General features: G+C 46.8%; 1 protein-coding gene across 1 annotated transcript in view; it reads right to left on the bottom strand.

The window, feature by feature from the left end:
* LOC147124925 (sodium- and chloride-dependent neutral and basic amino acid transporter B(0+)-like) overlaps positions 1–25,454 on the bottom strand; it is a 147,034-nt gene that overhangs the window by 89,178 nt on the left and 32,402 nt on the right. The window contains exons 3-5 of the mRNA XM_085994764.1: positions 22,316–22,447; positions 4,118–4,285; positions 2,727–2,865 (exon numbers count right to left, since the gene is read on the bottom strand). Coding sequence (XP_085850890.1) covers positions 2,727–2,865; positions 4,118–4,285; positions 22,316–22,447 — 439 coding nt within the window. The remainder of the gene's footprint in view (positions 1–2,726; positions 2,866–4,117; positions 4,286–22,315; positions 22,448–25,454) is intronic.

Here is a 25,454-nt window from a genome sequence, read left to right as displayed (position 1 = left end):
AGGGAGGTTATGATGGAGCTGTACAAAACGCTGGTGAGGCCACAGCTGGAGTACTGTGTGCAGTTCTGGTTGCCTCACTATAGGAATGATGTGATTGCTTTGGAGAGGGTGCAGAGAAGATTCACCAGGATGTTACCTGGGATGGAGCGCCTCAGCTATGAAGAAAGACTAAACAGGCTGGGGTTGTTTTCCTTGGAGCAAAGAAGGCTGAGGGGGGACCTGATTGAGGTGTACAAAATGATGAGGGGCATAGATAGGGTAGATAAAGAGGAACTTTTCCTCTTAGTAGGGGGGTCAATAACAAGGGGGCATAGATTCAAGGTAAGGGGCAGGAGGTTTAGAGGGGATTTGAGGAGGAACTTTTTCACCCAGAGGGTGGTTGGAACCTGGAACTCACTGTCTGAAAGGGTGGTAGAGGCAGGAACCCTCATAACATTCAAGAAGCATTTGGATGAGCACTTGAAATGCCATTGCATACAAGGCTATGGACCAAATGCTGGAAAATGGGATTAGACTGGACAGGGATTGATGGTCGGCGCAGACACGATGGGCCGAAGGGCCTCTTTCTGTGCTGTATAACTCTATGACTCTATGACTCTATGACTTCAGCAAAAAAGCACCAAGAGATTGATTAAGTGGAGAAAAATAGAGCATGAGAGTAAACATGCAAGGAAAATAAAAGCGAACTGTAAAAGCTTCTACAAGTATGTAAAAAGAGAAAGATTAGTCCAGACAAATGTAGGTCCCTTACAGTCAGAAAAGGGAGAGTTTATAATGGAGAACAAGGAAATGGCAGAGCAATTAAACAAATACTTTGTTTGTCTTCACGGTAGAGGACCCAATTAACTTTCCAGAAATGCTAAGGAACAAACGGTCTAGTGAGAAGGAGCAATTAAAGGAAATTAGTATTAGTAAAAAATAGTTCTGGAGAAATTAATAGGACTGAAAGCTGATAAATCCCCAGGGCCTGATAATCTGCATCCCAGAGTAATAAAAGAGATAGCCATGGAAATAGTGGATGCATTGGTTGTCATCTTCCAAAATTCTATAGATTATGGAACAGTCCCTGCAGATTGGAGGGTGGCAAATGTAACCCCACTATTTAAAAAAGGAGGGAGAGAGAAAACAGGGAACTACAGACCGGTTAGCCTAACATCAGTAGTAGGGAAAATGCTAGCGTCTATTATAAAGGTTGTGATAACAGGACACTTAGAAAATATCAACGGGATTAGACAAAGTCAACATGTATTTATGAAAGGGAAATCGTGTTTGACAAACCTACTGGAGTTTTTTGAGGAAGTAACTGGTAGAATAGATAAGGGAGAACCAGTGGATGTGGTGTATTTGGATTTTCAGAAGGCCTTTGATAAAGTCCCACATAAGAGGTTAGTGTGCAAAATTAAAGCACATGGGGGTAATATACTGGCATGGATTGAAAATTGGTTAACAGACAGGAAACAGAGAGTAAGAATAAATGGTCTTTGTCGGGTGGCAGGCGGTGACTAGTGGGGTACCGCAGGGATCAGTGCTTGGGCCCCAGCTATTCACAATATATATCAATGGTTTGGATGAGGGAACCAAATGTAATACTTCCAAGTTTGCTGACATCACGAAACTAGGTAGGATTGTGAGTTGTGAGGAGGATCCAAAGAGGCTGCAAGGCAATTTAGACAAGTTGAGTGAGTTGGCAAATACATGGCAGATGCAGTATAATGTAGATAAATAGAAAGGCAGAGTGTTATTTAGATGGTGATAGATTGGGAAATGTTGATGTACAAAGGGACCTGGGTGTCCTTGTACACCAGTCACTGAAAGCAAACATGCAGGTGCAGCAAGCGGTTAGGAAAGCAAATGGAATGTTGGCCTGCATTGCAAGAGGATTTGAGTACAGGAGCAAGGATGTCTTACTACAGTTATACAGAACCTTGGTGAGACCACACCTGGAGTACTGTGTGCAGTTTTGGTCTCTTTACCTAAGAAAGGATATACTTGCCATAGAGGGAGTGCAGCGAAAGTTCACCAGACTGATTCCTGGGATGGCAGGACTGTCGTATTAGGAGTGATTGGGTCGACTAGGTCTGTATTCATTAGAGTTCAGAAGAATGAGAGGGGATCTCATTGAAACGTATAAAATTCTGAAATGGCTAGAAAAACTGGATGCAGGGAGGATGTTTCCCCTGGCTGGGGGGTCGAGAACAAGGGGTCACAGTCTCAGGATATGGGGTAGGACATTTAGGACTGAGATGAGGAGAAATTTCTTCACTCAGAGGATGGTGAACCTGTGGAATTCTCTACCACAGATGGCTGTGGAGTCCAAGTCACTGAATATATTTAAGAAGGGTATAGATTTCTAGACGCAAATGGCAGCAAGGGGTATGGGGAGAAAGCGGGAACATGGTATTGAGATAGAGGATCAGCCATGATCATATTGAATGGCGGAGAAGGCTCGAAGGGCTGAATGGCCTACTCCTGCTCCTATTTTTCTATGTTTCTATGTTTCTAAAGTAAACCTGCAGTGTTAGAAACCAGGGCGCTGTTAACTAATGAAAGGGCCCCTGTTGTGATGTTATTTTGTAACAGACGTATAATATAAACAGCACCTCTATCTAAATCAAACAGCTTTTCACTCATTAAACAGGACATTCACCCAACTGACCTTCCCAAGAGGAAGCTACTGGTACAGCTGTGCAGGTTTTAGGTGCAGCTATCTGTAGCAATTTACTTACTCCCAGTATTGCTCACTTGGACCCTGGTGAGGAATGTAGATTTCTGATCCATTTGAGCAAGTTTCATTGTTTGCCTGCAGCCATGTTGTATTAACTATTTCAAAACATCCATCATCCAGAGTGAGATTGCAGAGTGGATCTGGAAAATGGGGAATGTGTTTTAGAAGTACATTTCATTAGGAATGATGCTGTCATTTCTATTCATATAATCAGGGCCACTGTTTCACTCTGACTGAATCAGTCCAATCCATTTTATTATATGATATTTTTAATGGTGTTCTGCGATTCCGTAAGTCTGTCTGTCTACAATTCGGGCCTTTGGTTTATATTGACTAAGTCACTTTTGCTACATGGGATTAGAGGATTGTTACTGGATTTTTGGGGGTCATAATCCATGAATCCATGGCCCCCTTATAAAGGGTGTTTCTGGGAGTAGGCCCCAGCATGCCCAATAGACCTGGATCGCTCCACCAGGATTCCTGGCATCCTTTGACAGGGGCTGCCTGAGTTGCACATCTAGTGGCATGGACACCTGCCCAGGTGTTTTTTTTTTAATTAAGGTCCCTGTGAACATTGGTACGGACAGGTCCCAGTTTGGTACATCCCAACATTTACACTGGGATGTTGGCTCAGCAGATCTTCAACCCAATTATGTACTCTGACTGCATTTAAATCAAAGCCAGACAAAAGTACTTAACTTTTGTCACACACATGCCCAAATACCTGCTCCTAGACAGAAACAAGATAATTCCTTCAGTTACAAGGGTTTTTGTGAGCACCAAGACCAGAATAAAATGAAAGACATTAGAAAAAGAGAACAACGTACAGATAAGAATGGAAAACCTTTGTCAGAAGCGTACAGAGTGAGTTAGAAATATCCAGAAGATGGGGAACAAACAAGGAGAAACTCATACAAAGGGAGAAAGAATAAGAAAAGCTCCTGGCCAAGCACAGAGATACATGGACAAGAACAATACCTGTGGAGCACAAACACAGAGATAGAAAGCAGGAGACAAAAAGATGAAAGAGAAACAGAAAGATTGAGAAAGCAAGACAGAAAGAATTAAAGAGCAGGTAACAAGCAGAGAGACATTTATAGCAAGAAAGAGATGCCTTTTTAAATACAATATTGTCCATGAGCAACACCATGGGAGATAAACTAGTTTATTTTACACATTCCCTATTCAATAAAAATCTGCTGACACTGACAGCCCCGAAAGCCCAGTGACTCAGTAACATGATTCCTACTGTTCATTTCTATCCAAGCATTTCTGCTGTACGATCAAAAGGCCACTGAAACTATTGTCAACTTTTCTCACTCACTCAGACCGCCAGAATGAAAAATGAATAGTCGGTGTCTATACTTTACCCAATAGAAGTTAACACAGTACCTTTGGGAGTCCTGCTGCATGTTTCATCTGCACCCCACCAACTGAAGCAGTCTGCCCACGGCAGGGGGGATTGGAAGGAAGCAAACAAGTAGAACAGGCTGTAGCCGATGATGCAGCAGTAGGCAATGTTGCTAAATGTTGTTGCAAGGACCATAGTGATGCCCACACCTTAAAATGGATTGAAGGGCGAGAGCTTAGATTAGGAACTATTGATATGAAGTAAATTATTTCAAGTGGATTCAGCTGGTCAGACAAAATCATTTTCTTTTACTTGCAATCAGTAGAACAGTAATCTTGGCCACATTATTTATGTTTACATAATTCTCCAGAATTATTTTGTAGACTAGGCCCAAGCTGCACTTTGCAAACCAACTTATTACAAATAAGATGTCACAATTTGTTACATATGCAAAACATTTTTACAACATCTCAGTGGAGCGCCCCTGGCATTGCTCATTGGAAGTGAGCAGGTCCATTCATTCAGGGACTGGAGAAACTAATCAAATTCGTAAGAAAACAGGCTCAGAAGAAATTTAAAAAGCTTTAAAAATTCATGAATGAGGAAGCATTTTTCAGAGCAAACCAGAGTGAACAGACAGATTCTATTAACTAAAGCTGATCTCCAATGGCTTTGCTCATGAGCAGTGGAAGACATGGAGAGTTGTTTCTGACACATTGGGCATAACGTTCATCATTGGCAGGGCGAAAAAGCGGGTGGTAGTGGATCAGCCACTCAAAGTCAATGGATAAAGAAAGTCAATGGGTGTATAACAGGTGGCCTATCCATTATCGCTTGTTTTACATCCCCACCAAAGTTGAAAGTTCCACCAATTTGTCCTTTATTGTTTCCTGAATAAACTAAAAATAGAAGTATAGAAATATTAATATTGGCCTCAAATTATAAATACGTGTAAAAATCCTAATCTGCTCAAGTCTTTCTTCATTATGATGAATATGTATTGATGGGATTAATATTCTGGTTGACCAATCTGAATCATTCAAAACACAGTCATTGAAATGGCTTCTTGCCTCTTGCCCAGTTCAATGAACAATTTGGATTCTATTTAATGAAAATCGATCTTTTTGTTTGGTCTGTCCAGGCTGGTTGTTATTTCACATAGTTACACCTAAATAAGTTTCTCCATTTGAAAATGAGCTTTGGACTTGAATCTACAGTATACAGTGGCATATTGTAAGATTGTGGGGAAAATATGTTTCTATTTAGAAGCTGATAGAAACTGATAGAAACGACAGGCAAATATCCCATCAGTACAGCTGAATGAACAGTACTGAGGCCTTCAAGTAAAAACTTTAATGAAGGCATTCAATGACACAAAAAACAATACAATGCATAAATTCATTCATATGGAATCTTTGAAATTTTAATGTTTCCACCCTAATTTTACAGATTTTCTTCCGAGGAAAAAATTGTAGCTAAAAAAGGTTTCACAAAGCATTGGTGTGAACTCAGTGGCCAAATTCACAATCAGAAAGATGAGCTTATGTAGGCAAAATTCATTATAAATGTGGGCTCAAGAATGTATAATGGAAAAAATGTTGGCATGAATTGTGACAAATATGTGGCAAAATAAAGTCAGGTCTGGAGACAGAAGTGTGTGCAGATGTACGATCTTTAATAAAACATTGGCTGATGTCCTGTGGTGCTATACACGGTGTCAGAGAACATGGTCTTTTTCGTACTTGTCACTGCTCACTTGTACCCCTGGTGTGCCCCTCATCTCCACTCCCTTAAGTCCAAGGGATGCGGATTTGAACATCTATGGGGGACAACTGGTTTAACCATCCATCACCGGCCCCGCCACAGTACCGAAACGTCCCTTATCAAAGTCACAAATGGCAATGTATGTGACTGTAACCAGGGTAAACTATCCCTCCTCTTCCTTCTCGATCTGCTGCAGCCTTCGACACAGTTGACCGCACCAATCTCCTCCAACGACTCTCCCCTGTCGTCCAGCTGGGTGGAACTGCCCTTGCCTGGTTCTGTTCTTATCTATTGAATTGTAGCCAGAGAATTACCTTCCACCCTACATAAACTTATTCTCATCCAAAACTCTGCTGCCCGTATCTTAACTTGCACCAATCGTTCACCCTGCCTTGTGTGCTTGCTGACCTACACTGGCTCTGGTTTGATAACGTCTTAATTTTAAAATCCTCATCTTTGTTTTCAAATCCTTCCATGGCCTCGCCCCTCCCTATTTCTGTAACCTCCTCCAGCCCTACAAGCCTTTGAGATCTCTGCGCTCCTCCAATTCTGGCCTCTTGCACATCCCCGATTTTAATCACTCCACCATTGACGGCCGTAATTTCAGCTGCTTTGGCCCTAAGTTCCGGAATTCCCTCTCTAAACATTTCCGCCTCTCTATCACTCTTTGTTCCTTTAAGAGGCTCCTTAAAACTTGCCTCCTTGACCAAGCTATCGATCATATGTCCTGATATCTCCTTCTGCCACTTGTTGATAATATTCTTGTTAAGCGCCTTGGGGTGTTTCGCTACATTAAGTGTGTTATATAAATGCAAGTTGTTGTTGCTATTCCTCTCTGTCTTTCCTCTTCTATTCTCTTTCTGCTCCCTTTACTTATCTTTTTGCTTCTCTCTCTGCCTCCTATTTTTCTATCTTTTTCTTCTTTCCTTTTGGTCAGGAGATGGTGGTTATTATGGTTTGGAGTGGCAGGAAAAGAAGCCACCAATGATAGCAGGCTGCCTTTTGTGTGGGGATTGTCAGCAAAATGTGGCCCCCAGTAGCTCCTTTTCCTCCTTCTATAATCCCTCATGCTCCCCATCCCATCATACCAGCTGCCCCTTTGATTTTACAAAATTACGGCCATTGTGTATTACACAGTGTAATGTTCTGACCTTTTACATCATCTGACACTATGAGCAATGCCACGGAGACCTGCTAGTAATAAAAGGTAATAATACTTAAAGCATAAAACTGCTTCTGTTGTCATTTAAAATTTAGAATTACATTTTTTTTAAAACCCTGTAAAAGTTAAATTTCATAAATTGGGTCCTAATTTCTCCATTTCCCCAGTACCTAGGGTGCCCATACATTCCCGTTTACCGGGGACAGTCCCTGGATGAGGTGCTGTGTCCCCGGGCAAACATTGTCCCTGGAAGAGTCCCCGGTTCACAAAACCTGTCCCCGAAGTCTACCCCTGGGCTGTGTGCGCCCCCTTGAGCTGTCAGTTTGGGGCTTGAAGGCTAAGTTAAACAACAGCTTGTGCCATGGCCAGGGTGACTCACTGCGCACGCGCAGGTTGTTGTTTCTGAGTTTCCGGCCGAGCTCGTGCTGCTGGATTGTCGGCGCTGGAAGTGCCTGGGAGCAAGGCAACCGGAGCGAGTAAGAGAGAGGCCCCAGGGGAAGGCCCGGTCACAGTCACTGGGGGAAGGGGAAGCGCGTTAATCCTCGACACTGTGGTGGGGAGGGTCAGGTGTGACTTCAGTCACTGGGCTCTGGGGGAGGGGTCAGGTGTGACCTCAGTCACTGGGCTTTGGGGGAGGGGTCAGGTGTGACCTCAGTCATTGGGGGGGTCAGGTGTGACCTCAGTCACTGGGGGGGGTTCAGGTGTGACCTCAGTCACTGGGGGGGAGGGGTCAGGTGTGACCTCAGTCTCTAGGGGGGGTCAGGTGTGACCTCAGTCACTGGGGGGAGGGGTCAGGTGTGACCTCAGTCACTGGGGGAGGGGTGAGGTGTGACCACAGTCACTGGGGGAGGGGTCAGGTGTGACCTCAGTCACTGGGGGGGTCAGGTGTGACCTCAGTCTCTGGGGGAGGGGTCAGGTGTGACCTCAGTCACTGGGGGAGGGGTCAGGTGTGACCTCAGCCACTGGGGGGGAGGGGTCAGGTGTGACCTCAGTCACTGGGGGAGGGGTCAGGTGTGACCTCAGTCACTGGGAAGGGGTCAGGTGTGACCTCAGTCACTGGGGAGGGGTCAGGTGTGACCTCAGTCACTGGGGGAGGGGTCAGGTGTGACCTCAGTCACTGGGGGTCAGGGGTCAGGTGTGACTTCAGTCACTGGGGGGAGGGGTCAGGTGTGACCTCAGTCACTGGGGTTCAGGGGTCAGGTGTGACCTCAGTCACTGGGAGGGAGGGGTCAGGTGTGACCTCAGTCACTGGGGGTGGGTCAGGTGTGACCTCAGTCACTGGGGGGGAGGGGTCAGGTGTGACCTCAGTCACTGGGGGGGAGGGGTCAGGTGTGACCTCAGCCACTTGGGGGCGGTCAGGTGTGACCTCAGTCACTAGGGGGGGTCAGGTGTGACCTCAGTCACTGGGGGAGGGGTCAGGTGTGACCTCAGTCACTGGGGGGTGGGTCAGGTGTGCCCTCATTCACTGGGGGGGGTCAGGTGTGACCTCAGTCACGGGGGGAGGGGTCCGGTGTGACCTCAGTCACTGGGGGAGGGGTCAGGTGTGACCTCAGTCACTGGGGGGGGAGGGGACAGGTGTGACCTCAGTCATTGGGGGGTCAGGTGTGACCTCAGTCACTGGGGGGGGGTCAGGTGTGACCTCAGTCACTGGGGGGGAGGGGTCCGGTGTGACCTCAGTCACTGGGGGGGAGGGGTCAGGTGTGACCTCAGTCACTGGGGGGGAGGGGTCAGGTGTGACCTCAGTCACTGGGGGGGGGAGTCAGGTGTGACCTCAGTCACTGGGGGAGGCGTCAGGTGTGACCTCAGTCACTGGGGGGGAGGGGTCAGGTGTGACCTCAGTCACTGGGAGGGGTCAGGAGTGACCTCAATCACTGGGGGGAGGGGGCAGGTGTGACCTCAGTCACTGGGGAGGTGTCATGTGTGACCTCAGTCTGTGGGGGGAGGGGTCAGGTGTGACCTCAGTCTCTGGGGGAGGGGTCAGGTGTGACCTCAGTCACTGGGGTTCAGGGGTCAGGTGTGACCTCAGTCACTGGGAGGGAGGGGTCAGGTGTGACCTCAGTCACTGGGGGGGTTCAGGTGTGACCTCAGTCACTGGGGGGGAGGGGTCAGGTGTGACCTCAGTCACTGGGGGAGAGGGGTCAGGTGTGACCTCAGTCACTTGGGGGCGGTCAGGTGTGACCTCAGTCACTAGGGGGGTCAGGTGTGACCTCAGTCACTGGGGGAGGGGTCAGGTGTGACCTCAGTCACTGGGGGGTGGGTCAGGTGTGCCCTCACTCACTGGGGGAGGGTCAGGTGTGACCTCAGTCACGGGGGGAGGGGTCCGGTGTGACCTCAGTCACTGGGGGAGGGGTCAGGTGTGACCTCAGTCACTGGGGGGGAGGGGTCAGGTGTGACCTCAGTCATTGGGGGGGTCAGGTGTGACCTCAGTCACTGGGGGGGGTCAGGTGTGACCTCAGTCACTGGGGGGGAGGGGTCCAGTGTGACCTTAGTCACTGGGGGTGAGGGGTCAGGTGTGACCTCAGTCACTGGGGGTGAGGGGTCAGGTGTGACCTCAGTCACTGGGGGGGGGGTCAGATGTGACCTCAGTCACTGGGGGAGGGGTCAGGTGTGACCTCAGTCACTGGGGGGGGGGGTCAGGTGTGACCTCAGTCACTGGGGGAGGGGTCAGGTGTGACCTCAGTCACTGGGAGCCGTCAGGTGTGACCTCAGTCACTGGGGGGGAGGGGTCAGGTGTGACCTCAGTCACTGGGGGGGAGGGGTCAGGTGTGACCTCAGTCTCTGGGGGAGGGGTCAGGTGTGACCTCAGTCACTGGGGGAGGGGTCAGGTGTGACCTCAGCCACTGGGGGGGAGGGGTCAGGTGTGACCTCAGTCACTGGGGGAGGGGTCAGGTGTGACCTCAGTCACTGGGAAGGGGTCAGGTGTGACCTCAGTCACTGGGGAGGGGTCAGGTGTGACCTCAGTCACTGGGGGAGGGGTCAGGTGTGACCTCAGTCACTGGGGGTCAGGGGTCAGGTGTGACTTCAGTCACTGGGGGGAGGGGTCAGGTGTGACCTCAGTCACTGGGGTTCAGGGGTCAGGTGTGACCTCAGTCACTGGGAGGGAGGGGTCAGGTGTGACCTCAGTCACTGGGGGTGGGTCAGGTGTGACCTCAGTCACTGGGGGGAGGGGTCAGGTGTGACCTCACTCACTGGGGGGTTCAGGTGTGACCTCAGTCACTGGGGGCGTCAGGTGTGACCTCAGTCTCTGGGGGGAGGGGTCAGGTGTGACCTCACTCACTTGGGGGGGTCAGGTGTGACCTCAGTCTCTGGGGGGGGGTCCGGTATGACCTCAGTCTCTGCGGGGGGTCAGGTGTGACCTCAGTCATGGGGAGGGGTCAGGTGTCTGAATGCGCTTTGATAGTGTGACCTCACATCCGCGACAATTATATGCACATTTGCTTCACATTTGTAGTGTATATGAGCAACTGTTAAAATATAGGCTGCTAAAAAATGTTGCTTTGCTACGCTGCGACCTACATTTTCCATCCTGGCTACACTGCTGTGCTCCCAAACTGTGTGTCGCTGGATTCGGTTTAGAAATTTGGTCACCTTATCATTACCTGACAGTCTAACTCATTCTGGGTTTTGGTCCCACAGGTGCTGCTCACACTCTGCTCTCCTGTCCAAATGAACATTCTTCACCCAAGAGCCTAAACAGTGAAGATAATTAATTACTAACCAGGAGGGGCATCCCAGCTGGGCCAGTCCTGTCCTCATCCAATGTTCATAACCCACACGTGTACTTTTTAGCAGGAGTTGGCGATCAGTGACATGATCCTTGGCTGATATTTTTCTCCTCAGTCTAAGGACACAGGGACAGCTCTAGAGCCCTCACTGTTGCCCGGGACTAGCTGCACTGTTGAGCTACATGTGTGATTTTCATGGTCTGTATCTGTCTTTGTTTCCTTTTTAATTCTAAGCAGCACATCAGCCCCCAAACCTTTTCTCATAACTCTCAAATTTTTTCATTTTTCAGCATGCTTCTCATTCTAGAGGCACACTACTGCACGTGCAGAGACTGATTCCCTCCTCCACTTTATACCATAAAGCTGTTGGATTGTTCACTAATGTCCTTCAGCAAAGGAAACCTGCCATCCTTAACCAGGATTGCCACAATGTGACTCCAGTCCCACACCAACGTGGTTGACTCTTAACTGCCCTCTGAAGGGGGATAGCAAGCCAGTGAGTTGTATCAGTTAGAAGAAGGCCAACCACCAACCTCTGAGGACAATTAGAGATGGACAATAAATGTTGGCCTTGCCAGCAACACCCACATTCCGAGAATGAATTATTAAAAATCAATGGAATGTATTTATCCACATCCATAAATCCCTTACAATGAACTGTTCATCCCTAAATGAAATTATTAAAATGAACACAATCACAATTAATCAACATCGCTTTTAGAAAAATGAAACATGAAACCAACATCAGCATTAATAACTGAATGACAGAGAGAGTGTTCTGCAGGTATTGGATCGAATATCTGACTAAATTTGGAAGGAGGAAAGAAAACATTTCACTCGCTGTGTCTGTCCCTTCAGTGGCCGGAATTTTCCTTACCTGGGCGGGTCAGGTGCAGTCAGTCGGCATGGCGGGTCGCGACCCGGTTGCTGCAACCATCCCACTGCAGAAAATGACTATGCAATAATGAGGTCTATAAAGCCCGCCCAGCACATTACCCATCCCAATTAAATGATGCGGGTCTGATGGCATCATCCATGATGCGTTTTCAGCTGGTTTATTTAAAGGAGCCTTGGCCACATTGCATTTGAAGGTTCATCTAGGAGTGTGCAGGCTGCACACTGGAGGTTTTGATTGCTTCAGACAGTTGGAGAGATGGCTGCACAGAGGAGAAGAGAGCACACAATAAGAGTGAGAGGGGAAGAACTGGAGGTGGGCCTCCATCATTTGCCACCCTCACAACAACAGAGGAGGCAGCGTTGGAAGTCTCGGGAGTGGCTGAGCAGCTGGAGGTGGAAGATGGAGAGAGGGGGACATCTCAGCATCCTGGTGACAGAATGAAATATCATACAGCTACATGGCATACATCAGTCACTCATATGGGGACTGATGTCATCAGCCACTGAATGGTCATCATGTGCATAATGGTATCTATCCCCATATCCCTTGATTCCCTTAATGTTCAGAAGCCTATCGATCTCTGTCTTGAATATACTCAACAACTGAGCCTCCACAGCCCTCTGGGATAGAGAATTCCAAAGATTCGCCACCATCTGAGTGAAGAAATCTCTCCTCATCTCGGTCCTAAATAGCCGGCCCCTTATTCTGAGACTGTGACCCCTGGTTCTAGACTCCCCAGCCAGGGGAAACATCCTCCCTGCATCTACCCTGTCAAGCCCTGTAAGAATTTTGTATGTTTCAATGAGATCACCTCTCACTGTTATAAACTCTAGCGAATATAGGTCCAGTCTACTCAATCTCTCCTCATAGGACAATACCACTATCCCAGGAACCAGTCTGGTGAACCTTCATTGCACTCCCTCTATGGCAAGTATATCCTTCCTTAGGTAAGGAGACAAAAACTGTTATTTCCGTGTATCTTAATGTTGTGTCCTTCAATAATCAGACAAAAGATTGCAGGGAACGATTCAACAGGTGTTTACTGAATGAGGGTTACTCTAGAACTAACTGTACAGATCACTACTCAGGGTTTATATACAGGTGTGGTCACTGCCGGTACTACAGTATACAGGAGCTGTAAAAAGTAGTTCTCTCCCTTAAGGTATATATACATTACATACATTACACTTCCTCCCCTTTTAGATTAACAGTACCATAATACTCATTTAACAATTAACATTTTTAATATACAATGATATATGAAAATAGTCCATTCATATATTCTGTCTCTGGGGAGGCTTCCTGATTCTTTCTGGATAACGCCTTTCCCGAGTGTCTCGCTCTTGGTGCGGAGGCGATTCTAGCACCGTGTCGACAGTTGATTCATCAGCTTCCAATGCTATTGTTTCTGAGGTAGATGTGACCTGTACGTCGGGTTCCTCACCAGGTATGTATGGCCGAGACATGGGGTTGACTCGTTCCTGTGACTCTAGGATCTGGTCAGCATGGCGTCTCACAATGTTCTCCCCAACATCCACTGTGTACATTAGTGGCCCCTGCCGTGTGCATATCATTCCTGGTTGCCATTTCTCTGTTCGGTAGTCGCGGGCCAAGACTGGTTGCCCTACATTGAAGCTCCTTGTCGGCTTCTCATTGATGTGCTGGAATTGCTTACTCTCAACATCTCTTCGTACATTTGGTCTGAGCAAATCCAGATGAGATCTCAACCTTCGGTTAAAGAACAGCATGGCCGGGGCCTGGTTGGTGACTGCATGTGTCGCATTTCTGTAGGCTAACAGGAAATTGTCCACCTTATGCTGCAGTGGAATGTCGTCATCGCACATGGCCTTTACTGCTTTTTTAAAGGTTTGTACAAACCTCTCAGCCAATCCATTTGTGGCTGGATGATACGGGGCAGATGTGTAATGCCTTACCCCATTCCTTTTCATAAATCTTCGAAACTCTTCGGACACAAACTGTGGTCCGTTATCAGAGCAAATCTGCTCTGGCAATTCGTTCCTGGCAAAAATGGTCTGTAGGACTGCAATAGTTTTCTCCGTGGTGGTGGAGGACATTTTGATCACCTCAGGCCATTTTGAGTGTGCATCCACGGCTATTAAAAACATTGGCCTAGAAATTCATTAAGGCGCTGCCAGCTTTGCGGCCAGTTACCGCCTAAAGAGGGCTTCTGCGCCAAAAATGAGTTTGCGCTGATATTCAGCGCAGCGGTATTGGCGGCGGTAGCCGTTAGCGCTGCGCCGGCACCGATGACGTCATCGGTGTGCGCAGTGCCCCGGTTCCGCCCCGAAACCGGCCCGATCCCCATATTTAGTAGCGGCCGCCTCCTCCGAAGCGGCCGCAAACAGCGACCAGAAAACGGGGCCGTGCTGCAGCCTTAGTGGGGTGCTTTAAAGGGGAAGGTGCGGCTGGCCGGTTTTTCGGCGGCCGCCTGCCTGCACCTCCTTCCCCGGCCTCCTCCACCCCACCCTGCGGCATTGCCGGCTGCTTTCCGCGAACCCGGCACTTCTCCGTGGTGCCGGGCTCATTTGCCGGCACTCTCCAGCGGCGATCTCCCCGTTGCAGGCAGCTCCCCCTTAAGAGAAGGAGGAGGCCTGCAGTACCGCAGCCTGCCGCTCCGCAGCGGCTGGCGCAGCGGCGCCAAGAGCACTGAAATTCAGTGTCAGCGCCCCAAGCGGAGGCGGACACACCCTGGTATAGCGCCCGGTTCCGAATTGGGGCGCTAACACTGAATATCTGACGATCGCTAATGGCTCCCCGCCCAGCGCTAATTTTGGGCGCGAGCGAGCTGGCCGCCCCAAAGTGAATTTCTAGGCCATTGAGTCCATGAATGGACCAGCAAAATCAATATGCACCCGTTGCCATGGAGATGAGGGCCACTCCCATGGGTGTAGAGGGGCATGTGGTGGTGCATTTTGGACCTTCTGGCATCCTGAGCAGCTCTTTGTCAGGTCCTTGATTTGCTGATCGATCCCCGGCCAATACACATAAGCCCTAGCAAGGCTTTTCATTTTCACCCCTCCCAGATGACCTTCGTGAAGCTCATTGAGCACTCTCTCCTTTAACTTGGGTGGAATTACCACTCGGGATCCACACATCAATGTCCCCTAACATACTGACAGCTGTTCTCTTCTAGATGAGAATGCTGGCAACAGTGAGTCGCCATGTGCTGGCCATCCCTTCACCATCAGTGTCGGGTCATTTCGGGTCTCCTTCTCTATACCAGCGTTAGTTACTGGCAAGCATTCAATTATAGTCGAATGAAATATTTCGACAGGATCCACTGCTGGTGCTTCCTCCGCAGTAGGCAGTGGCAGGCGTGATAGGCCATCAGCGTCTCCATGCTGTTCCGTGCCCTTATACTTGATTTCATATTGGTGCGCCCCTTGACAAAGGGACCATCTTTGTAGCCGTTGCGCACTCATCACCGGAACGCCCTTCTTTGGATTAAAGATGGAGACAAGTGGTTGGTGGTCAGTCAGTAAGGTGAACCTCTGCCCGTGCAGATAGTGATTGAACTTTTTCACTCCCCACACGAGGCTGAGGGCCTCCCTGTCAATCTGGGCATGGTTATTCTCGGCTGAGGTTAGTGACCGAGATGCAAAGGCTACTGGGCTCTCTGAGCCGTCCGGGAATTTGTGCGACAGCACCGCTCCAATGCCATAGGGTGATGCATCACACGCCAACCGAATTGGTAGTACTGGATTGAAATGGGCCAACACCTCTTTTGATGTGATCAATGCTTTGCTATTCTGGAAAGCTTGTTTACATTCGTCACTCCACTTCCATGGTACCCCCGTTTGCAGTAGGGTGTTCAGTGGGTGTAGTACGGTAGACAAATTCGGCAAGAACTTATGGTAGTAGTTCACCAGCCCGAGGAACGACCTCAGTTGTGACACATTTTCCGGTGCTGGAGCATTGACTACTGCCTCAATCTTTTCAGGGGACTTATGTAACCCCTCTTTATCAATAACATGGCCACAATACAAGATCTGCTTCTGGAAAAACTCGCATTTGTGGCGATTAGCTCGGAGCCCATATTCCTTCAATCTAGTGTGCACCTGCTCCAGGTTGGCGAGGTGATCACTGTCATTTTCGCCCGTGACCAGGATGTCGTCCAAATAACACTGGGTCCCTGGAATCCCTTGCAAGACTTGTTCCATTGCCCTTTGCCAAATAGCCGGAGCTGATGCTACCCCGAACACCAGCCGGTTGTATTGGTAGAGGCCTTTATGAGTGTTGATCGTGAGGTACTGTTTTGAGGCTTCTTCTACCTCCATTTGCAAGTACGCCTGGGCCAGGTCAATCTTAGTGAAGAGTTTCCCTCCAGATAGCGAGGCGAAAATATCTTCAATCCGCGGAAGCGGATATTGTACAGTGTGAAGGATTGGGTTCACTGTCACCTTAAAGTCCCCACAGATGCGAATCTTCTTTGGTTCCCCAGGCGTATTACTCAATGACCTCTTCATTACAGGAAGGATGGGTGTAGCCCACTCGCTCCAGTCCACTTTGGACAGTACTCCTGAACGTTCCAAACCTTCCAGCTCTGCTTCGACGGCTGGGCGGATCGCATAAGGTACCGGTCTGGCCTTAAAAAACATTGGGCTTGCATTTTCCTCTATTTTGATCGTCGCTGTTATGCCTTTTAGTGTTCCGAGTCCCTGCTGGAACACTTCTTGTGCGTCAGTTAGCATTTTTGACAGTCGTCCAGGTGTGACGTTGTCATCCTTTTTGGCATCTACAGTCAGTGCTTGTATGGAATGCCAATCTAGCTGTATCTTTCGGATCCATTCACGTCCTAGTAGTGGTGGTCCTCCATCTGGCAATACATATAGGTCCATTTTTGGTGTTTCCTTGCCGTTATATATAACGTTCACCCTTATTTTTCCTTTGGGGTAGACTTTTTGCCCCGTGTACATCTTCAAGACAATCTTTGTATCTCTCAAGGGTATAGGTGAGAATAGCCGCTTGTAGTCCCTTCGGTTTATGACTGTTAGGGCTGATCCTGTGTCCAATTCCATTTTCACTTGGACTTCTGCTATCTTGAGCGTGACCCAGATAGTTTGGTGATCCTCTGTTTTGATCACATTATGTAGTTTCAGACAACCCAGCTCCTTGCTTCCGGAGTCTGTATCACTCTTCTGTTCGTCTGAACTACTCTCCGTCACCTTATGTACCTTCTTGTACTTCTCCTGTGGAGATTTCTTGCTGCTGGTTTTCTTTCCCGACCTGCAGACTCTTGCTATGTGTCCTACTTTTCCACACTGTCTGCACACTTTGTCCTTGAACCAGCAATCATTATGGTCGTGTGTTGTTCTGCCGCAGCGATAGCACTTCACTGTTCCGTAAGACATTTCTTTTGTGCCATATTCTTGCGGTCTCCGTTGTATCTCTGCAGTGCCCCGTGCTGCTGCTTCGTGTGATACTGCAATGCTGAAAGCCTTGTCCAGCGTAAGATCCTTTTCTGATAGAAGCCGTTTCTGGGTTCCTTCACTTTGAAGCCCACACACAAACTTGTCCCTTAAAGTATCTGCTAGTCCCGTTCCAAACTGGCAGTGTTTCGATAGCTTGCGCAGTTCCGTTAAATACTCAGCATTACTTTCATCTTTATGCTGGTTCCTTTTGTGAAACTTAAATCTTTCTGCTATCAGCAGCGGTGTGGGCTTTAAGTGGTCCTGTAGGATTGACACTATGTTTTCAAAATCCTTTTCTACTGGCTTTTCTGGGGTTACTAGGTTTCGTAGTAAGCCATACGTTTTTGCACCCATTGAATTCAACAATACCAGCGCTTTCTTGTCATCTGGCACTTCATTCGCCTTGCAGTATACTTCTATGCGTTCGACATATGTCATCCAATCTTCGACTTCATTGTCGAACGCTGTGATACTGCCACTCTTCGGCATTTTTGGGTGTGGTTAGACTGGCTTAAAATGGCGTCTCCCGCGCTTTACTTTCTTCCCCGCTGCGGCTTAAAATGGCGTCTCCCGTGCTGCTGCCAACGTCGCTCTCGGCGGTCCTCGTGGCAAATGGCAACGCCCTGTGGGTTTCGTGCGCTGCTCCTGCGCTGCTGCCAACGCCGATCTCTGCAGTCCTTGTGGCAATGGCAGCACCTCGCGTTTTCCTGTGCGCCTCTCTACCCCGTTGACGCTGCTTGGCCCTTGAACACCGGCTGCGCTCTGCTCTCTCTCGCCTCTCTCCCCCGTTGACGCCGCTCGGTCCTGAACACCGGCTGCGCCCTGTGCACCCTGCCCTCCCTCTCTCCCCCGTCGACGTTGTTCGGCCTTTTTCTGTGCCATTCGGTCGGGCTCTAGCCCTTCGCTGTCCGGGAAGGGTCTGCGCAGTACCTGTTGCCAGCCCGTTTCGCTGGACCACCGTGACTGGAAAGCCAAGCCTGGCTCTCGACAGCCTCCCCTGTGATGCTCAAATCTCTGCTGGATGACTGGGCGGTTGCCCGTGGTCGACGCCCGTGCTTCTGGACTCGACATTCTTCCACTGTTCTCCAGGAGCGAATCCCTGGGAGGTGATGCAGAGTTGCAGGTAGGTTCGAATCTGTTCGTCGCCAATGTTATGTCCGTGTATCTTAATGTTGTGTCCTTCAATAATCAGGCAACAGACTGCAGGGAACGATTCAACAGGTTTTAATGAATGAGGGTTACTCTAGAACTAACTGTACACATCACTACTCAGGGTTTATATACAGGTGTGGTCACTGCCGGTACTACCGTATACAGGAGCTGTAAATAGTAGTTCTCTCCCTTAAGGTATATATACATTACATACATTACAAAAACTGTACACAATACTCCAGGTGTGGTCTCACCAGGGCCATATATAATTGCAGTAAGACGTCTTTACTCTTATACTCAAATATTCTTGTAATAAAGGCCAGCATACCATTTGCTTTCCTAATTGCTTGCTGTACCTGCATGTTAACTTTCAGTAATTTATGTACAAGGACACCCAGGTCCCTCTGAACACCAACATTTCCCAATCTCTCACCATTTAAATAATACTTTGCTTTTCTATTTTTCCTACCAATGTGGATAACTTCACATTTCTCCACATTATATTCAATTTGCCATGTACTTGCCCACTCACTTAACCTGTCTATATCCCTTTGAAGCCTCCTTGCATCCTCCTCACAACTTACATTCCCACCCAGCTTTGTATCATCAGCAAACTTGGATATATTACATTTGGTCTCCTCATCCAAATCATTGATGTAGATTGTGAATAGCTGAGGTCCAAGCACTGACCCTTGCGGTACTCCACTAGTTACAGCCTGCCAACCCGAAAATGACCCATTTATTCCTACTCTCTGTTTTCTGTCCATTAACCAATCCTCAATCCATGCTAGTATATTACCCCCAATCCCATGATCCCTAATTTTGTTTAATAACCTCTTGTGTGGCTCCTTATCGAATGCCTTCTGAAAATCCAAATACACCACATACACTGGTTCCCCCTTATCTATTGTGCTTGTTACAACCTCAAGAAATTGTAACAGATTTGTCAAACACGATTTCCTTTTCATAAATCTGTGTTGACTCTGCCCAATCCTATTATTATTTACTAAATCCTCTATTACCATGGCCTTAATAATAGATTCTAGCATTTTCTCTACTACTGATGTCAGGCTAACTGATTTGTAGTTCACCGTTTTCTCTCTCCCTCCTTTCTTAAATAGTGGGGTTACATTTGCTACCTTCCAATCCATGGGAACCATTCCAGAATCTATGGAATTTTGGAAAATGACAACCAATGCATCCATTATATTTATAGCCACCTCTTTCAAAACCCTAGGATATAGGCCATTAGGGGATTTATCAGTTTTCTGTCCCATTAATTTTTCCAGTACTATTTTTTAACTAATACTAATTTCTTTCAGTTGCTCATTCTCGCTAAAGCCTTGGTTCTCCACTATTTCCTGGAAGTTTTTTGTGTCTTCTTCGGTGAAGACAGACACAATGTATTTGTTTAATTTCTCTGCCATTTCCTTAGTTCCCATTATAATTTCTCCTGTCTCGGCCTGTAAGGGACCCATGTTTACTTTTGCTAACCTTTTCCTTTTTACATATCTATAGAAGCTTTTACAGTCTGTTTTTATGTCTCTTGCTAGTTTACTCTCATATTCTATTTTCCCTTTCTCTATCAATTTCTTGGTCCTCCTTTGCTGAATTCTAAAATCCTCCCAATCCTCAGGCTTACTGTTCTTTTTGGCAACATTATAAGCTTCTTCCTTTGATCTAATACTATCTTAACTTCTCTTGTTAGCCACAGTTGGATCACCTTTCCTGTGGGGTTTTTGTGCCTTAAAGGAATGTATATTTGTTGTAAATTATGTATTAATTCTTTAAATGCTAGTCATTGCTTGTCTACCATCATACCTTTTAATGTAGTTTCCCAATCTACCATAGCCAACTTGCCCCTCATACCTAAATAGTTTGCTTTGTTTAGATTTAAGACCCTAATTTTGGATTTAACTAAATTGCTTTCAAACTCAATTATAAAATTCCATCATATTATGGTCACTCTTCCCTAAAGGCCCATTTACTACAAGGTTATTAATTAACCCTTTCTCATTGCACAATACTAGATCTAAAATAGCCTGTTCCCCAGTTGGTTCCTCAACATACTGATCTAGAAAACTATCTTGCATACATTCCATGAATTCATCCTCCACACTATTACTGCAAATTTGGTTTGTCCAGTCTATATGTAGATTAAAGTCTCCCATGATTACTGTATTACCCTTGTTACATGCACCCCTAATTTCATGATTTATACTCTGCCCTACATTTTAACAACTGTCTGGGGGCCTATAAACAACTCCCACCAATGTTTTCTGTCCCTTGCTGTTTTTCAGCTCCACCCAAACTGATTCTATTTCTTGATTTTTGGAGCTAAGATCCTTTCTCTCTACTGTCTTTATCCCATCCTTTATTATCAGGGCTACCCCTCCTCCTTTTCCATTTTGCCTATCTCTTCTAAAAGTTAATTATCCTGGAATATTTAGTTCCCAATCTTGGCCACTTTGCAACCACGTCTCCTTTATGGCTATTAGGTCAAACCTGTTAATTTCTATCTGCGCTATTAATCTATCTATTTTGTTGCGAATGCTTACGCATTCAGATATAGTGCCTTTAGCTTTGACTTATTTCTTTTTTTCCCTGATATCACCTTAGTCACTGATGCCTTATTACCTTTGTTGCTCTCTCTGTCCCTTCCTGACCCACTCTGCTTATTTTTACCCAAAATTCTACTTTGTTCTAGAGCCTTGACATTTCTCTCGCTGTTTTTAAGTTTACACTTTCCTGAATCCTCCCACCGCCCCCCCGCCCCCCCGCTTCATTAGTTTAAGGTCCTGTCTACTGCCCTAGTTATTCTGCAGGCTGCCTCTACCTCTGCTGAAGCCACAGGGGCAGCACCTCGTAGAAGCATGCGGAAGAGTAAGATGGCACACAAGTAGATTCAGAAGGGTAGCTACTTGGGTGTTTTAGTCAATGTTAATGGCAAGTTTCCGTTAATGTATTGTCAACCATTAAAATCTTTATTTTCACCACTTTCCCATCTTGGACATCTTTGTGTGCACCTTTAGAAGTGGCTTAATGAGTTGCAGTGAATGGTGAGACATAACGGTACCATCACCAATGGTGAATGGATTGGTCATTGTGTGGATGGTCTTTGGTGTTGCTGTGGGGTGCTGCCAACCTGGTGCAGCATGTGGCAGCCAGATGGGTGTAAAGCATACAGTTAAGTAAATCTGACCATGATGAAGCCATCCCTGGACTCCCGGGTAACAATGTGCTCGGGTGCTGATGTCCTCTGTCCTGTGCTGCATCAGTTGTTTGCGGAGAAGGTTGATGGTGTTGTTGTTGGTGCTGCTGGTGTGCCTGGTGCTGCTTGTGTTGGGGTTTATTGTGAGCAGATTCTGAGGGCCAAGGTGAGACAGTATAAATGGCACCCATGCTGATGGAATAGATGGCAAGTCAAGTAGAGTTGACAGAACCAATCTGTCAATGGTGAGAGAGGTTCTTCTAGTGAGGTGATACTGGATGGAGACTTTGCTGGAAACACTTGTAGCTTGCACAAAGTTAAATCTGCGCTGACAATGTAGTCAGCAATAGCTTCTGCCTGAGGAAAGTGATCAGCTGTGAGGTGGGTGCTTTTACAGTACATTTGATGCTGTCAAGTAATCAGCTGGAAAAATGGCCACTCAGCTCCCGCCTCAGGTTGACAGATGTGGTTCCTGAGCTGCGTGAATCCCGTGGCCATGCAGGGAAATTTGATATGTAGGGGGGAAAGGCTCTTAAGTATCTGACAACGAACTTATAATGATTTCAATTAGGTCACCCGCCTCTGCCGGTCAAGTCACGGCCACACTGGCAAATGCGCTCAAGGGAAAGGCGTGTAGGGGTGGGATGACGGTGGGTTCCCGACCCGCTCTGGCTTATTTCAAACTTCCCACCTGATTCTTCACTGATCGCTGCTGCACGGACCCCAAAAAATTCTGGCCACTGTCTGTAACTGTCTGTGTAAAGTGTACGACAGATCAGATTGTAAACAGTACTTCGGCAAGGCTGGCATAAACCATCAGTTTATTAATATATAAATTAAACACTATTATTCATTTAATCTGCAGCTAAGCTTGTGTTGCTAAATTAACATTAACCTTGTAGCATTGGCACGGCTTTCCACACTGCAACAGGTCCGAGGCTGGCAAATTGCCCAAAGGAAGATTCCAAGTAAAACATTGGTATCCCAGCGAGTGCCAGCATGAGTGTATAGGGAATAAGGAACGCACCTGGAAAATATAGTAAAGGAAAGCTGAAAAAGATTGTACGGATGATAGGTTTATTGATGCAGGTTTGAAGTGGATGTTAAACAACTAAAAATTCCATTTGATATTAACACAGGAATTAAATGTTGCCAGAACAGTGTGACTGCAGATTGTAAGCTTACTCAGCAACTGAATACAAAACAAAAACAGCCACAATGAACATTCAGAGCTCGAAATTCATCTCGGGCGGTGACACAAAACGAGCAGTATTGGATCGGCCGCCCATTATACCCAGCGCCTGATAGTCACTTACATTGACTGCAATGGAACTGAGTGTCAGGCATTGCATATAACGGGCCCCTGATCTGATAGTGCCTGTTTTGCGCCAACGCCAGAGATATATTTCCAGCTCTCAGGCTCTTATCCTATTGCATTGCACCCAACACCAAAGTCCAGCAGTTTACAGGGAATTCATTATGGGTTCAGAGCTGGAGGTGAAAATACAATTTGTGCTCCCAGTAGAAACGTCTTGCATTGATTTTTCACCAGGAAATGAAGGATCGATCATTACTGCCGAAACAACAGAATGATAAAGTGCATAAAGACATGATTATAACCACAGACGTGCCAGGCAATGACTATCTCCAACAAGAGAGAGTCTAACCACTGCCCCTTGACATTCAATGACATTACCATCACTGAATCCCGCACCATCAATATCCTAGGGAGTCACAATTGACCAGAAACTTAACTGGACCTACTACATAAATACTGTGACTACAAAAGCAGGTCAGAGACTGTGTATTCTGTGGCGAGTGTCTCACCTGCTGACTCCCCAAAGCTTTCCACCCTTGTTTGTTAAGTAGGGAAGTAAGATTGACCAATAAACTAGTAATCACTAAACTTTTGAACTGAGTCTGACACGACAGCACTGGCTGGTTTCAGTATGAGGTAACTACCTACTTAATTAGGAAACTTAATTAAAGACATGCCATTGCACACAGGTTCTTAAGTTGCATGAATTACTAATCACTGATAATGGGTACATGGAAAACAGTTAGTCCTGACAAAGGAAAACATCTGGGTAAATATTGGGCCAGATTTTGCTGTCAAAATAATGGTGAGGTTAATGGCGCTCACTGTTATTTATGCATAAATGGCACAGCAGCTTCAGGTGAGGGGCAGATGTGCAGTTAAACGCCAATATCCTAAAGTTGCTGTCTGAGTTGCGCTGCTTCAGCATTAGATTTGCAAAAAAAGCATTTCACTGTCTGCCTCACCATCGAAAAGCATTAAATGTTGTGAAGTTGCTGTATTTGTGCAGTAGATACAAACTAAATGCACCGCAGTTGTATAGGTTGAGTACTTACAAGCTTAAGTACAGTTTTAACAACATAATAAGTGCTAATGACTGCCAGTCAACCACTCTGGTACTGAAAATTAACTATTATAAGTATGGAGTCTCATTCCTTCAGGTTGGGAATTGTTTTAAGAGATTTTAAAAATGTCAAAATTTAAATTTAAATTTTTTTCTTGCCTTTTCTTTTTGTCTCTTTTATTCTCTCTCGTAATCCAATCTTTCTTTTCCTCTCTTTATTTCTCTTTCTGTACCTGATTTGACATTGCATTCACTCAATCTAATTTACACTTCCTTCTCAGTCCTTCTGCTGTTTATTTCATAATCCTTCAATCTGATTAGTTAAGGAGATACCCTGTTGCTTTCCCTATTCAATCAGGTCCCAGATTCTCTCTTTCCCTCGCTGCGCCATTAGCACCCCGCACTTTCAGCAAATTAATGGACAAAATATTTTGAGCTGAAGGGTGCAAGGGCAAGTTAACTAATGGTAGACACTGTTAGATGCCCTGCTGCAGCAAAATCTGGCCCAATATTATCTTTAAGGTTTCTGTAGAATGGGGGAATTAGTTGGTGCTGAATGGTAAAGAATCAAAGAAAATTTATAATCAAAGTTTGTACTTGGTAGAATAGCAATTACATGTAACAAGAGCAAAATTATTGATTACAAAACAAAGTGAGTTATACCGATCGCATCAGCCCAATGATAAAATAGCTTGTAAGTGTAATGAAATCTGTTTGCCTTGCCTGTATCCATTTTGCACTCATGTATATTACCCACCCCCACACGGTGTATAGTTTCACTTCCTCTTTCCTGACTAACCTGGAAGGTTCCAGGTCTTGGCTCTTGGCTCCGCCCCTGACTTCTCTTACTTAAAGATCTCAGGATCTGCATGACTCATTCCTGTGAGCCAGCCGGTGTGTTGAGATGTTAGCTCTGATCTTAGTGATTAAAAGCCAACTTGTTAAAGTCTATGGCCTAGAAATTCAGCTGTTTGCGCCAGCCGTTAGCGCCAGATTTCCGGCGCTATCCACTTAGCGCCCGGGCACCGCCGGATCTGCGCCTACGCCAAAATTCAGCTGGGCTTTAGCGCCGGCGCAAAGTGTTAGCGCCCGCTCAGCTGCGCGCGCATCTTATGACGTCATTCCGTCGTGCAACGCCGTTTGTGCGCCCCAAACCGGAAATTCAGTGGCGCCCGGCCGATGTGGGCGTGGCGCTGCTAAGAACTGTGAAATGGAACTCAACAGAGGCCCTGTGGGATTCGGGGAGCGCTAATTAAAGGGCACATCCACTCACCCATAAAAGCCAGCCATTTCGCTGCAATGACTTGACTGGTTTGGATTTCTGCACAGAGAGCAAGGCACAGAGATTACTGATTTCGGACACCATAGGAGAGGTATTTTTGGCTTCTAGCCAGTGCTTTGACATTTGCATCCTTGTGACTTTGCTGTTTGGAACTTTGTAATGGGGGCTGCATGGGGGGCCAACCCTCAGTTGCTACATTTTGTGCGAAGGGCTCGCAGACGCTTTGAGAGAGGGCCAGGCATGCCTAGACGCAGAGGGGCCATTAGGCGTCGCCAACGTAGGCCTTACCCAGTCAGGCAATACCGGGAGCAGGTCTCATATCTCACCATGACTGCGGCGCATCGTGTTAAGAGGCTGCGCTTCAGAAGGGA

The sequence above is a fragment of the Somniosus microcephalus genome, chromosome 1 (genome assembly GCF_052327205.1).
Source record: "Somniosus microcephalus isolate GS21.2 chromosome 1, FLI_Smic_1.0, whole genome shotgun sequence".
In the NCBI taxonomy this organism is placed as follows: Eukaryota; Metazoa; Chordata; class Chondrichthyes; order Squaliformes; family Somniosidae; genus Somniosus; species Somniosus microcephalus.
This window is presented reverse-complemented; position numbering and strand designations above follow the sequence as displayed.